This window comes from Thermobia domestica, chromosome 4, assembly GCF_964235325.1.
Source record: "Thermobia domestica chromosome 4, izTheDome1.hap1.1, whole genome shotgun sequence".
NCBI classification, from domain to species: Eukaryota; Metazoa; Arthropoda; class Insecta; order Zygentoma; family Lepismatidae; genus Thermobia; species Thermobia domestica.
Genome location: NC_137457.1, coordinates 176,798,133 through 176,813,404, shown reverse-complemented (window position 1 = coordinate 176,813,404; position 15,272 = coordinate 176,798,133). Strand labels below are relative to the sequence as shown.

The window sequence follows — 15,272 nt, the reverse complement described above, 5'->3', positions numbered from 1 at the left end:
GTAATGCAGTGAATGATTTCCAAATTTTTATTAATTGTATGTGTTATGTTGTTTAATAAATTTTAAATATGTGCTATTTTATAACAGTAGAATGCTTAATATTTGCTACTTTAAAGAATAATTTTGTTTGATAATATCATAAGTTTGTAGACTTTTTTGCAATTACAAAGCAAAGTAAATTAGTGATATCAATATTACTTTAAAATACTAAAATATTTCGTATGTACGTATTTCATAGTTTCATAGTGATTTGATTTGAAACAAATAAAATAAAACATAATAAATTAATTTTTAAGATAATACCCGACATATTTAAAAATGGAGGTAACACATAAAATCCATATTAACTGAAATCATTTGAATGTTAAACCTTTAACTTGGCACAGAACGACATTATATACTCCGTTATGTCATGAGATATTATCGTACTAGCATAAATGAATTTATTTGCATGGCCGCTCTATTGATGACATCATTTCAGGTGGTTACCCATATGCTATTTTGACGATTTGAGGATTCTCAGTGGTTTTAAAAAAATGTTAAATGTTTGTTTCCCAAACGTTTTCCCACCCTTAACACTAAAAAAATCTCATATGTTTAGCGTAATCTAACTGCTGAAAATTGACACCTTGTGCTACATAAACTGGACCAGTTCGCTTAATTGTTTAGAAACAGAAATAATATTGGTATATTTAGAAAGATGAGACTCTACTCTATAACGTTTACTTCGAGGTGTTTTTCCGTATATTTGATAGTTTCATAGTACTCTACTATAAAACAAATAAAATGGCACTGAGAAAATTAACTTTTAAAATAATAACCACCATATTTAAAACGGTGGCAAAACTTAAGAACGATATTAGTTTAAATCACTCAAACGATGCTTTGTCTTTAATTTGGCATCAGAACGAAGTTTGTACCTCAGTTCTGTGCTGAGATATTACCGCATAGGCACAAGTAGTCGTAGTTGTGTGGCTGTTATATTGATGACGTCATTTCAGGTGGATTGTTCCCGTGTATATTTTAGGTTTTTCTGTGGAGTATCAGGATAATGTGTAAATGGAAATATGCTTCCTAGTATTTTTTTCGTCTCCAACCCTAGTTTGACTATACTGAAAATATTTTTTTAGAAAAACACCGAATAATCGCCAGATTTTTTAAAACTATTATAATTGAAATTTTAATATTACAGAGCAACATACGTATTAGTATAATTTACTCTCAATTATTTTGCTGAATTCCCTTACTTTCCTTTAACCCATTTAATCTGCCTTAATTAAAAAAAATACTGGCATGTGGTAAAGTAAAACCTATTTTGCTATGTTTTGGCAAAATAAGCAGCTTATAAGGTTTCTATTGATGCTTACTAGTACCTCGGTTTAAGTTAGCAGCATTAAGTGGTTTTATTTCTAAAATATGTTGTTCATAAGCTATAGAATAGCATTACCTTCCCCAAATAAAAATATACTGTCGGAAATCGGCGTATTACTTTAGTTGGTAGTTTTGCTAACTTTTCGTTCTTTTTCCTTTTTACATAACTATTGATTTATATCCATTACATCTAACGAAATATCACTTACTTGCAGAAAGCATCTATATGTTCGTAGTCTTCCCACGTAGTTATATTTTTGTCCAAGCCAGTATGAACATCATTTAGTCGAACACATGAATGATAGGCAATAATTTCCATCTGTAGAACAAAAATGCAAAAATTGTATTCTATTAAAACATTTTCTTTACTAAGTAATATGTATGTACAACCATCAGCAAGAGCATCTCTCCTCTAAGAGTTACAATTTCATAATTTGGGGACCAGATATTTTGCAGGTGAGAGAAGGCCTGGACAGTTGCACGTATCCCAACTTACACGTAACGTTTCTTGGCACTGACAGCAGTTGGTAGCACTGAGTCAGATTTTATGCAAAGGCAAATTGTAAATAGATTACGCACAAATCCGTTCTCCATTTTGAGATGAATCTCTATGGTTCGGTTCATGTTGCCCAATGAACACAATATATTATTCTCAATATTGCTGTGTATGTAATGTAATATTTCTCTATATCCTGTATGTGTAGAGAAAGAAAAATACTCAACACCTATGAATTAGTAAATGCTTGAAAGTGGAAGAAATTATCAAATCTATAACAACTGCTGGAATGAGTTGGTAAATGATTACCTCCATTTACCTTCTCCAATTCTCTTCATTCCCAAAATATTTTTCTTTCTGGAGAGAAGAGCTTCCTTTGAACTGAGTATGCATTGAAACTGATATTGAAAAATTTTAGAAACTTGAACCCCACCGGGATTGGAACCCGTTTCTACTCACTAGAAGTTAATTGCGCTACCCACTTACCTACAACGTTACTCCAACTTCCACCTAAAATATTAGTTAGTTAAAATTGTTTCATTTAATACTATCGACAAGATACTAATGCTCACATAAGTAGACGTTCCTTATGAGTTGAGAATGACATACAAGAGATTTCCTCCTTTAACTCAAAATCAAGTTACACATACCTTCATCAGTGAGGAAAATATCATGAAACATTCTTCAAATTGACGGTATCTCATCATTTTAATGATGGTCCCGATTTACATCACTACTATTCTTTCTCCTTTTAACTTCTAAATTTCAAAGACGAAAGGACGGCAGATATCATTTTAGAATTAACACGTCTAGAAGTAGAAAGTCATATTTTTAACTTTTGTGAATACTAGTTTATATTCTTATCTTTGTATCAGGAATTATTAGTAACTATTTTTCTCTTTATTGGAAGGTATTTACGTAATTGGTATTGCGATTCTGTCATTCCTTTATTATTATTACTATTAAAAAGTCTATACTTGTCTACATATTTTATACTTTATGAAGTTTCAGATTAAATTTCAAGTCAGTTTGTTGACATGTGAAATATCTGAACTTGTTAATCGTTTCAAACATGAATATCTTTAGGAGTACTAGCAGTAAAGAAGTATTCGTAGTAGAAACATATAAGCAATTACTGGAAAGCGATTTCAGAATTATTCGCGATGCGAGTGCGGCCAAAATGAAGTCCTCGCTGACAGGGGCGGACTTGCCCGTTCGGGAACGAGCGGATTCCCGTTTGGCTTTTGAGTCAATAATAATAATAATAATAATAATAATAATAATAATAATAATAATAATAATAATAATAATAATAATAATAATAATAATAATAATTATTATTATTATTATTATTATTATTATTATTATTATTACATACTAACACTGAATTGGAACTAATTCTATGTGAACAGATATATACGAGTGGGCTCCCTTGGGTACGACCACTACCACATGAGTCCTTATAATTAGCTTTATAGAATTCCTGCCTACGCTAGTCTAAAAAGAAGTGCACCAATAACAACTGGACTTCATTTTGGCAGGCGAAATTAAATCCTTATGTCCACACTGTGTTACCCGGGTTTTGAATAGAAATTTCTGCACAATGGCTAGTAGTTTTTCTTTCAGCGTTCGTTTATTCGTTAATTTTACCTTTTTATACACTTTGCCCTAAATAAACCCTGGAAAGATTTTTTTAGAAAATATATATTTGCCACTAAAATAATCATTACTTATACTCCGCAGTGGGGTACCGGGTAACCCAGAGACTTTTATACATTCAAGCGATTAATGTGCTAACAATTTTTCAGTAATCTCCCTAATTACTGAAGTTTAAATTTTAATGAATAGGTATCTTGTATTTTTATTTCTTTTCCGGCAATATTTACATGCAATAGCCTATCAAAACAGAGTTCACTTTGGTACTCTAACAAAGTTTTTATTACACTGTGGATCTTTACAGTATTCAGGAATAGAGAATATTATACCAAATATCTATTTGAAATAATGCATATCACAAGAAAATTGCAAGACAAACCGTACCGTATGAGAAAATTTGTTTTTAGCTTCTATTCTGACGCAATTTCCTTGTTATTATTCACCCACACTGAATACACTTGGATACTGTTACTGAATGTTCATCACACACTGGCTTCTCGCACTCATGACAGTTCTTTCGTGTCTTTTTTCTTCTCTTTTGCGGTTGGCATTTACAAACAAAACAGTCTCCAAGGATTGGATGACGACCAGTAGAGTCCCTCTCTTCAGGAGCCCTTTTCAATGTAGGTATCACCGGTCTTCCAAGCATACATTCAATAGGAGATTTTACAGAAAATAGGCGAATGCATGCGGGATTGTTTGATCGAGTCACAATAGCAGGCATTGCCATCTCTTTCCCAAGTTCTGTGACAAATATTCTCCGCTGATGTGTCACTCTTTTTAGGTTGGGGTTATCTTCTACGTAAATAATGTATGCAGCAAGTGACGCCACATCTAAAATGTTGTAGAAGAACGCTAGAGGCCATCTCTGTGTTTTCCTCTTTACTGTGTAGTGCGAACACATTTTGTCCACGTTGTCTACGCCCCCCTTTGTCTTGTTGTAGAAATGTATTATTTCAGGTTTCGATAGAGGACCAGACACACTGCAATCGTAGTGCGTTGTAGAGAAAAGAAAGACTGCCTTATTATTATTATTATTATTATTATTATTATTATTATTATTATTATTATTATTATTATTATTATTATTATTATTATTATTATTATTATTATTATTTGGAACATAAGAGCACATTGTTACGTTATCTTTACTGAACCCGAACAACGAACTCATTTCTTGGCGGGAAGGAGAGGGCAACATTTCTTTCGGTACGTACGGCATATTACGCTTTAGCGTTCCCACTAGCGATAGGTTCCATGACATGAGAAATCGTGCTAGTGGCAAACTTGTGAAAAAATTGTCAGTAACAACATTTCTCCCAGAATTCTTGTAGCATTGAACGAGGTTTTTTACAACTCTTTCTCCTTGATTGACCTCCCTTTCTGATGATATTTTCCCCGTGTATATTTTCCCAGTGAGGGGATAAGAGTTACTAGAGTCACATACCCACCACACTTTTATGCCCTACTTAGCCGGCTTTGATGGCATATACTGAGTAAATCGAGTGTGACCTCTGTAGGGAAACAATTGTTCGTCAACTGTAAGCCATTCGCATGGCATATAATTTGACCTCAAATTAGCATTGACCGTGGCAAATATGTCCGCTATTGCTGCTGACTTATCATTTTCCAAACGTTCGTTTCGTGTGTTGACATTATCAAATCTAATGAATCTACTTATTTGCCAAAACCTGTTCAAAGAAAGAGAAGCGCGATAGAGTGGACAAGCATCAGTTTTCCACAATTCCTTAGTATGTTCAAAATTGGAGTGTCGCACACCTTCAGTAATAAGGACACCAAGGTACGCATCAAATTCTTCTGCTGTAAGAGGTTTCCATATTTTTGGCTTATTTGTTACATTTGCACTGGAATTTGAAAATACTGTGCTAGCCTTTCTATTTGTTTCACGGATAATAATGTCACACATTTCGTCTGTGAATATGCATTTGAATGGGCCGAACTGGGCCGGATTTTTCTCGAAGTATGTTGTGTTTCAGTTTTCTCCGCAAACCGGTATTTGATCTATGCCATTTTGCACCATCCTTAACCCGTAAAATGTTTCCCGAAGCACATACCGTGTCACTATTTTCACCTTCTTCATCACCAGAAATATCTTCGTTCTCCACATCATCTTCAATTTCAATGTTCTGAGGCTCTCTTATTACATCTTCTATGTCTGAATCATCAACATGGTCTGGCACCCAATCATCCTCTAAATCCTCACAATTGAAGTTCACTGCTTCATCTTCAGATTCCTCATTTTGTAATAATTTTTGCACATACTTCTGTTTTTCATCATAAGTCAGTTTATTATATTCTTGAGCACTGAGTTCGCGAAAACCTGACATACTTTACACAAACTGAATAACTACAACAGTTCACCATACAATACAATAAATCACTTTCATAATAACACTATTATTTCAGTAAACACAGTTAGTAGTTGAATCGCATCCAATTTCCAAATTTGCACCGGAGCGGCAGAAACAAATGCTCAACAATGTACACACCGGTTGAAAGGCGGTCATTCTTACTTGAATTAACACAAAACAATGTTCTTTACCCCTTCATGACTTTGAGTGCACCTATTTGTGCCTCAAGACCGCGAAAATAGTTACTTTCATGTAATGTATTTACTTCAGACATTATAAATCTTATTTTTGTCTTGGAGGTTACGAGTATACCCAAAATGTATAAAACCTGAAAAGAAAGAAATATAGCTTGGAGTGTGATCAAAGATTGCTGCGGTCTTGCAATAATTGTCGGGCGGCAATGCTTGTTAGGCAATGGTCATGGGCGGATTTAGAAGTGATACTCTTCGGGGGGAGGGGCAAGAGAGATAACGTGGGGGCAATGACTTGAAAGTTCGAAGTTATCTAAAGAAAGCTAATGTTTAGAATGAAAAATTTAAATAATCCCAAAATTTCTGGGGGGCAATGCTCCCCATGCCCCCTCCATAAATCCGCCCATGGCAATTCTGCAGTGTATACTTACCATATATCCTCCGAATGAGTAAAAACTGAAACTATTTCTAAAAAAAGATCAATATTTAAAGCTCAGAAAATTCGGGCTACCCGGGAACCCTTTGTATTGACTATAATAAAGAATTTTTAATGTGGACATAAGGGTTAATGGCCGATTTTAAAAAGAATTAATCCCAAAATGCAGAACTGCCATTTGATTATATTTATTAGGTACATTGAATACAACTGCTTAGGGTCCCTGCTTTCTATCCCAGCTCTAGCAGGGTGGACTTTGTGGTGAACAAACACCGTGCTCTGGGTTTTCTAGATGTTCTCCCGTTTCCTCTTACTTTTTTTATTCCATTATTTCATTCATTCCTCATCATTATTGTCTCCTTTACCTTAACCGGCATAATGGTAAGACGTAAAACTTAAAAATTTCATTTTCTCAATTACCTCTCTTTTACCTTTACTTCTCACAATTTTGCAGTTCATACCATGCGTAGATAACACAAATGAAGCCCGAAAAAGGCTGAACAAAACAAATATGAAAAAGTAATGTAAGAAGAACTGCCTGGCGTCCCTTATTCCAAATTCCGATTTGCTGTGTTTAGCAGGTGCTAAATATTTCGCCAATTACGTCACACCCTCCCATCCGTGATAGAAGATATATTGTTTTACTTTGTTGTGACATCGCTTTAGTTATAGTCACTTTCCTAAAAGAAATAAAAAATTAGCATTTAGCAAGAAAAATATATGTAAACCCTAAACTAAATTCAGAATGATAAATAAATACTAAATCTCTTGAGAGATTTGCACAGGTTTTACAAAAGATTAGCTGAACACAAAATCCTGTATCAAAATTAACAGGACAAATATCTTTGTGTGTTTAACTGCCACCTCTTGTATTAGAGTAGGTTGTTAGACAAGTTTAGTCTGAAAACTACTGAAAATGTTTCAGGTAAATGAAATATTTTAATGCAAAATTATTGAATGCGTGCACAGCAATTTAGAAGTATTAACCCATACATGTGAAAATATATTAAAGCCAATTCAGCTCTCAAAAGGAGTTGTGCCTAAGAAGACGACAGACAGGAAGGAATAGACAATTTAATTGCGGTTATCATGCAACTACTAAGAGCTTAGCCATTTGTGATTAGAGTCCAACAACTAACAATTTTGCGCTGCCAATTGAAGTATAAAATAATTAGTAGTTAAAGCCCGTCACAGGGAAAAGTACTTTCTTTTGTATTGAAAGTGATATTCAAGAAATTAATAACATATCACACGGTTTCTCTTGAATATTTGTTAATCCTTTTTTTCTCTGTGGAAGCTAAACAACCAATAGAACGAAAGAATGGATGTGATTAACAAACTTCCAGTTAGAGAGTTCAGTAAAATTAATTGACGACACAAATTCTCCGAAAAGCTTGCGTTTTTATGTGAGAGATACTACTTCTTACAAGTTATTTTCTTTTAATCTCAAAAACGAAAAACAGGACAAACAGGCGTTCCAAATGCCTTTTTCAGGACAGCTGATGCTCTCATTGAAAGCCGGGACGGTCCCGAAAAATCGTAAGGTCTGGCCACTCTTAGCCCCTTACGTTAACTCTAATATTGAACTTGCAAGTCAAGAGAAATAAAATAATTTAGATTTTCATCCTTGAATAATAGCAACCCAGTCATGTGAGTTAATTACTTCTCTTACATTGTATGTAGTTATATTATTATTTTTTTCTTTTGTAATTGCAATAATTTTGAAATTGCATAGGTAATGTAGTGTGTACTATAATAAGAGCATTTACGATATTCAGGGTGTATACGACATTTAGCATATACTATCCTTAATTACTACAAAATAATATTGTTTATTGCATACTTTAAAGAATTTGAAACTCAGTCCCAAATATCGGCATCGGAATCTAAACTCACAACTTTCCTAAATTGGAGACAACGCTTTACCGACTGCGCCACAAGAGGTTCGTATCGGCATTCTGTAATTTGCATATTATAGTTTTTCCCTTAAATCAGGAATTTCTCTACTCATAGAGTTTAAAACTTCTTAATATGAATTTAAAATTTTACTCCGTAAGAATTTATATGGAAATGTGGAGAATTTGAAAATACCTTTTTATTTTATTTTCATAGTGGACATCATTATCACAAATTTTATTTACATCAAGGTTGGTTTAGCTTTAATTGAATCGTAAAAGGTAGTGGCTTGAGTTTCAGTTGATTACATTAACGAACACTGATTGACCAAATTAAAAAGAATTCCCTCTATATGCGACGTCTTCTCCGTGACGAAGTCGGAACAACACGCACCTACTGATTATAAGATTTTTGGTTGGTCCCCAAGCTTGGTACTTTTTTTACTATTTTCAAACTCACTTTAATGTAAACAAATCACATATATAAGAGATTTAAGACATCTTGGGGTTGTAATTTTGTGGATCCTTCGCGTTACTTCGCGTCTCTAACGCTAATGGTATAAGTTTCAAAATGGAAGTTGAGTCAGAGCGCATTTTCGAAGGCGCCAATTTTTGCTGAGAGGTCCCTAGTTGCCCATCGTTGGTCTACCTGAGTATTCGGTATGGAGAAGTTTGAGTTTCATGTTTTTTTACATTATAAGTGTTCTCTTTCTACATTCCACAAAACAAGAACTTCCGCACAAAACAACGTAATAAACGTAAAATATGTATATAAAGTACATTTAAGTGCGCGGGCCATACATCAAGTCTTCGCGAATCAAGAATTAGAGCCTTTGATTTTCACAGTATCGAGTAGACTAGATAAAAGTGGAATTCAACAATCTCCAATACGTGTTAATGGATTGTGAGAGAATATAATTATAAAGAGATACACGAATATATATAAATATGTTTAAAATGCAATTTCACATAACAACTTAGCCTTGATGCTCAAGCAGAGCGTTAAACGTCCTTACTTCTAAAAAGTGCAATCACATCAACTATTATGCTGCCAAAATGTCTTGAGCCGTGGCAAAAATGCGAACTAAAGCTGACACTCCGACACGCACGCGCTGAGCCAATAAGGGTTCAGCAGCTGCTAAGCGAGAGAGACTTAGCGAAAGAGAATGGAATTCCTTCAGCCGATAGCAGCGCCTGAAACGGAAGACTAGGTGTCAAGTCAATGTGGTATATTTATAATACTAATACTATCACTAATTTTCAACAATGTACTTTGACGATTTAGATTTGAATGCGCTTGACTATTGTCTCTGTATAATACTTCCTGTTTTGTTATGACAGGAGCAAGAGTTTTACAGTATTGGAACCGCAAAAAATGCGCAATTTGCTGAAGATATTTCACCCCAAGTTTTCCCTTTTAATTAACAGCGATGTCTTAGAGTAGTGGGATAAGGGTTGGCTTCACACCCTGGTGGTCTGGTGTTCGATACCCGTTAGGTAATGAAAGGAAACGTTTATCATTTGTAATACTGATACTCCCTCTGCACGATAATATGTAAAATATTAAATTTCTCTCAGTCTTAATGTTGAGACAACTTTCTTCAGTGCACTCCCAGTATAAAAGTTAACTACGGATGATGACGCTGGCCGTATCAAGCTTGATTCGGACTTTCTAGGCATGTAACGTGTTTAGCTAACAACTGACTAATATATAAGGGATATCGTTAGTATGGGTCATACATGCAGCGGAACAAACACAAACGTTTCCCGGCAATTGCTGATAAGTTTCTACTACGAGTACTTCTTCTACTGCTACGCCTGCTTGAAATATAAATGTATGTAGCAATTCGCCACTTCAAATAATTTTGAAATAAACATAAAGTTAAGAAATTCAATAAAAAATTCATAAAATATAATAATAATAACAATGATAATAATAATAAAGGAATAAAATAATTCCAAAACCAATTACGTAAAAAATACCTTCCAATAAAGTAAAACATTTGACCTGACGGGATTCGAACGCGGGTCTCTGTCGTACGAGTTTTGTGCTTTTCCACTCTGCTATAACTCCTCACACAAGAACCAGAAAATAAACTAGTAGCTACGGAAGATAAAAAGAGAATTTTCCATTTCGATAAGTGCTCGATAAGATAATAATGTCTCCCGTCTTTTCTTCTTTGTAAATTAGAAGCTGAGGGGAGGAAGAATAGTAGTATTTAAATCGAAACCACCTTTAAAGGCGATGAGATAGCCTCAACTTGAAGAACGTTTCAGAATATTTTCTTCATTGACGAAGGTATATATAACTTGTATCTGAGTAAAACAAGAAAACCTCGAGTAAGTCAATGTGACACACACATAGGGAACGTTTTCTTATAAGGGGATTACTATCTTGTTTATTGTGTTACACGCAGCGACTTTTAACTAGATAATCGTTTAGGTTGAAGATGAAGTGACGCGGTATTTAAGTGGTTAGAGCATTAAAATTCTATTCATATCCCCACACTTAATATTCAGTGTGACAAGCAAGATCTTCTCTCCATACAGAAAATAATGTCTAAATAAGGACAATTGGAGAAGGCATGTGAATGGAGGAAATCATTTACTCCTTGTTTCTAGGAGTTGTTCTAGATTTGATAATTTCATCTACTTTCAATCATTTACTGATTCATGCGTGGTTTTTATTTCTGTAAACATAGAGTATATCACGAAATAATACATTACACACACAACAATATTGGCAATAATATGTGAGTTCATTGAACAACACGATCCGAAACGTAGAGATTCATCTTAGAAAGGTGAGTTGTATTTTTTAGTTAGTTACTTCACGAGTTTATCAGCATAAACACGTTGTTCAGCACTACCAACTGCTGTCAGTACCGAGAGAAGTTACGTGTAAGTTGGGTTCTCACTACTGTCTGTCTAGATTTTCTCACAACTGCAAATTATCTGGACCCCAAATAACAGAATTAGAGCACCTATGGGGGAGATACTTTAGTAGCAGCTGTACAAGCTAATGAAAAGTTTTAGCAATCGCTTCAACATTACAATGAAAAATAAATTATATAATGTCCTTAAAGTAGTTGTCTGGATACTTTATGTATACTTCTTTCATTAAATATCTCAGTCAAAATATATGTCATTAACCTTTATGCTAAGAAGAAAAAAGCTTCTGTGATATAATTTTAATATTTTTATAATATTCTTCCAAATAAAGTGTCCTTTTAGAGTGTGTCAATTCAAAGAAAATAAGTGTAGTTTATATCACATGATTTTCATTGAAAGTAGTCACCGCTTCTACACACGTCTTTCCAGTATCTGTTTTTCTAACTAGACTCTCCAGTTAATAATGCAAATAATTCCTATAGTCCACGTTGTACCTATTTTCATCAAGATAGATCTAATTCGAAAAATATTTCTCATGCCGAATCGAAGGGTACTGACCCGGAGAGGATTATGAAGAATGTGCTAGTTAAGAAAGTGTCAAATACTGTAGTTTGAAGCAGAGTCTTTAATGTCTTTTTGAACTATATATATGAGTGCATTTTGTGAGATACGATCACCTTGATTTTTGAAACTATTTAAAATTTTACTAGCAAAATTGTGTTGTATTTCTTGACGTTTAGATATATAAGAAACCTCAGGAAGTGTTTCGAAATGATTTAGGGTTATGATGAATCAACCTCACTATAGATCGTAAGGAAAACTAAATAGTTTCTGTTGTTAGAGAGGTAGTGTATCAAGTCGCCCTAAAATTGCATTCCAATATAATTGTTCCAATTGTATGTTGTTACCTACAATTGCCGTACGGGTACGTTTTTACTTCTCATATAATAGGTTTTATTCAATACAATTCATGTTTTCAAGTACATCTTGCTATAAGAATATTATCTACATCGCACAAAGAAATTCATATTAGTCAGTGCCATTTCTTTTAGCACGTGCAAGTTATTTGAGTCATTTTGTGGATTTCATGGAACCACCGAACACCAATCATATAGTGTATGACTAACGTGGCAACAATACGAGAAACTATTTTAAGATGTTTCATTTCAAGGTGTTCTGAAAAACTCACCGAACATGATGATGGTTGAAGATAAATTATTTTTCTTCACTATCGTAACAACAACAGTTGGCAAAGGAAAATCGAATGGTGTTTTCGTTCGTCATTCCATAACGTAATGTACTATAGCACTCCTTTCAACATCTTTTTAACTTTATGTAGCTGTCTACTATCAAACTTCTTCAAAATATAATTGCACTATGTAATTGTACTAAATCCATTTTAATTGCCGATTTGTTAACAACACATTCGAATAAAAGGTAGAGCAAGGGTGTAAAATAACGACACATCCAGACATAGCTCTCAGTTCGCTCTTTGAAATATTCAGCTTTTTTTTGTTACTCAACGTAATCATACACAAAGGCCAAGAAAGTATTTGGCGAAATATCGAAACCTTAGTAATAGTTAAAGACAATACACACTTTACCACCAAAATATGCTGTAAAATGCTGATGGTTTTGAAGGGGTAACTATTTATGGAATCAAATATAAGAAATGACTACAATTATTTCGATAAGAATTCGTGTTAGTGCGCCTCTTTCTTGCATTTAATACTTTCGAATCTGATTCGAAACGTACTAAGTTAATTCTTTTTTTGTGCATTGTCTACTATCCAGGGATTGCGAATGTTTCACGTATGAATATTACACGTAAGTAATTGACAACTTTCAAACCTAAAAAGAAAGAAAGATGTTGCACAGGCCTGAAGTCTTTTCCGTTCGTAAATTTTGCTTCTTCTTAATACAGATCACTCCTTGCCTGCTTCAATAAGATTGTTTGGTAATCCTGAAATAAAATCTGAAGTCCTAATAATCACAAAATCAATATAAGCCACAAAACACCATTCACCTCTAGAAAAATGCATTTTTATTATTATTAATTTTAACATTTAAATGCTCTTCAGCCGCTGCCACCTGAATTTTCGTTTAACCATCGCGCGAGAAAACGATTCGTCGTTATTATCCTCTTAGGTACTACATCGTAGAACAAGGAAAAGGGAATCTGAGAGAAAAGTTGTTACTCAAAAAGCAAGTACTTCCAGTGAAAAACTCTAAGAAAAAATATGCAAATTGACACTACAACCCTCCAAACGAAACATACTCATGTTTGAAATGCTTTGAATTTTTATACCTTTTGAATTAAATGTATTTCTAGATAATTCACTAGGTGTAACTTTCTGAGTGTCTGCTATGTTTACTTTTTCATAAGTGTCGAAGACATTAGTAATTAAGAATGGTAAATTTTACCATTTTGCAAAAATTGTTTCAAGCACAATGATAAGATGCTCAATTTTTTTACTTGCCTGCGAAAAAAACATTTTTGCTCTCTTCATTTTTACCATATCTGAGTTTATTATTATCTCCAATCATTTTTCTTTCTCTCTAATTCCTTATATTCTATTTGAGCTTCCTCTCCCTTATTTCGATATTAAACTTGTTTCTGCTTAACGGAAGTGATTACAAAGAGAAATACCAAGATTTCTTATGTCTTACTGCATGGTGAAAAATGCTGCAAGAGAGATGCTTGGCTTATCTATCTGGCTGACTTTCTGCTCATCATGAGATTAATCATCCTTATCACTGAGAGTTTTACATTCTTTCGTTACATCTTCTAAAGGTTCCTTGGTATTTCTAGCTGGAGACAATTCGTACGCAAGCGCAGTTTGAAAATTTTCATCCCCTATAACAATTTGAGCATCTTTTCATTTCTTGAGAACTGGAAATTATTGTAACACCATTTGTTGTACTTTCTGAAGTCGTTACATACAGAAGTGCGCTTTAAATGGTCAGCATGTTCTGAAACCGATCTTTAGTGTCTCTGGTTTAATGGTCTTCAAATTTATCTATAGATCAAGAGCATAGTGTTATCTGGTTACAGCCTTCGGTGGACAATTTCTATGCCATTCTAGCATTTCAGTTTTCACAGGACCAAAATCCTACAACATCTACTAATTGAAGAATTGTTGTTGATTAAGAGTGCATAACAATTTACTCAATTTTATGCTCAGGATAAAGTTGACTGAACTAAATGGTGAACGGTGTTTTCTTATCGTATACGAACCAAATTTCCGGATGTTCTGTAGTATGCTTTCATACATATGAACGAGTACCGTTTGATATTTGATATATAATAAGATTTTCGTTCATCTTCTATCCCTGCAAGTAATTCCACAGTTTGCTTGGAGATATTCAACAAATTTTTCACCTAATAGTTTTGCACTATATATTATTATCGACCGAAAAATATTCCCACTTTTGGAGGGACAATGTAAAGTTTAAGGCTTGCCTGCCCCCTAGTCCCCTCTGGTTGTAGGCTTGTATAGTAGGGACCAGAACATTACAATAAATGGGATTAGCAAGTTCAGGTATTAATGAATGCCAGAAACTGGTTTCATGACATTCAGAAATACCTAACAGAGGACTTTTTTACTTATTGGATGAATTTCGAATGGCGAAGGAAACATTTTCAATTCTGATTGAGCATATGTTGTTTGCTCGTAGAGGTATATAAATGTGTTTGACGATGATTTATGAAATGAAAAATAATTGCTTACTGTGTTCGTGGCTTTTTCCAAAAGTGGGAATATTTTTCGGTCGATAATAATATATAGTGCAAAACTATTAGGTGAAAAATTTGTTGAATATCTCCAAGCAAACTGTGGAATTCCCACTTTTGGAAAATTATGTCTTGAAAGGATTCGTATATTACTACTTTCAATGCATAACTTAACAATAAGACAAATATCAACTTTCCGATTAGGAAAGCCCTTCTTCTGGGATTTTGCA

At 33.9% G+C, this 15,272-nt stretch overlaps 1 protein-coding gene across 3 annotated transcripts in view; it reads right to left on the bottom strand.

The window, feature by feature from the left end:
* LOC145683405 (uncharacterized) overlaps positions 1-15,272 on the bottom strand; it is an 868,942-nt gene that overhangs the window by 238,787 nt on the left and 614,883 nt on the right. For all 3 annotated transcript variants that reach the window (XM_081754742.1, XM_081754743.1, XM_081754741.1), the window contains one exon: positions 1,581-1,690. In XM_081754742.1, coding sequence (XP_081610868.1) covers positions 1,581-1,690 — 110 coding nt within the window. The remainder of the gene's footprint in view (positions 1-1,580; positions 1,691-15,272) is intronic.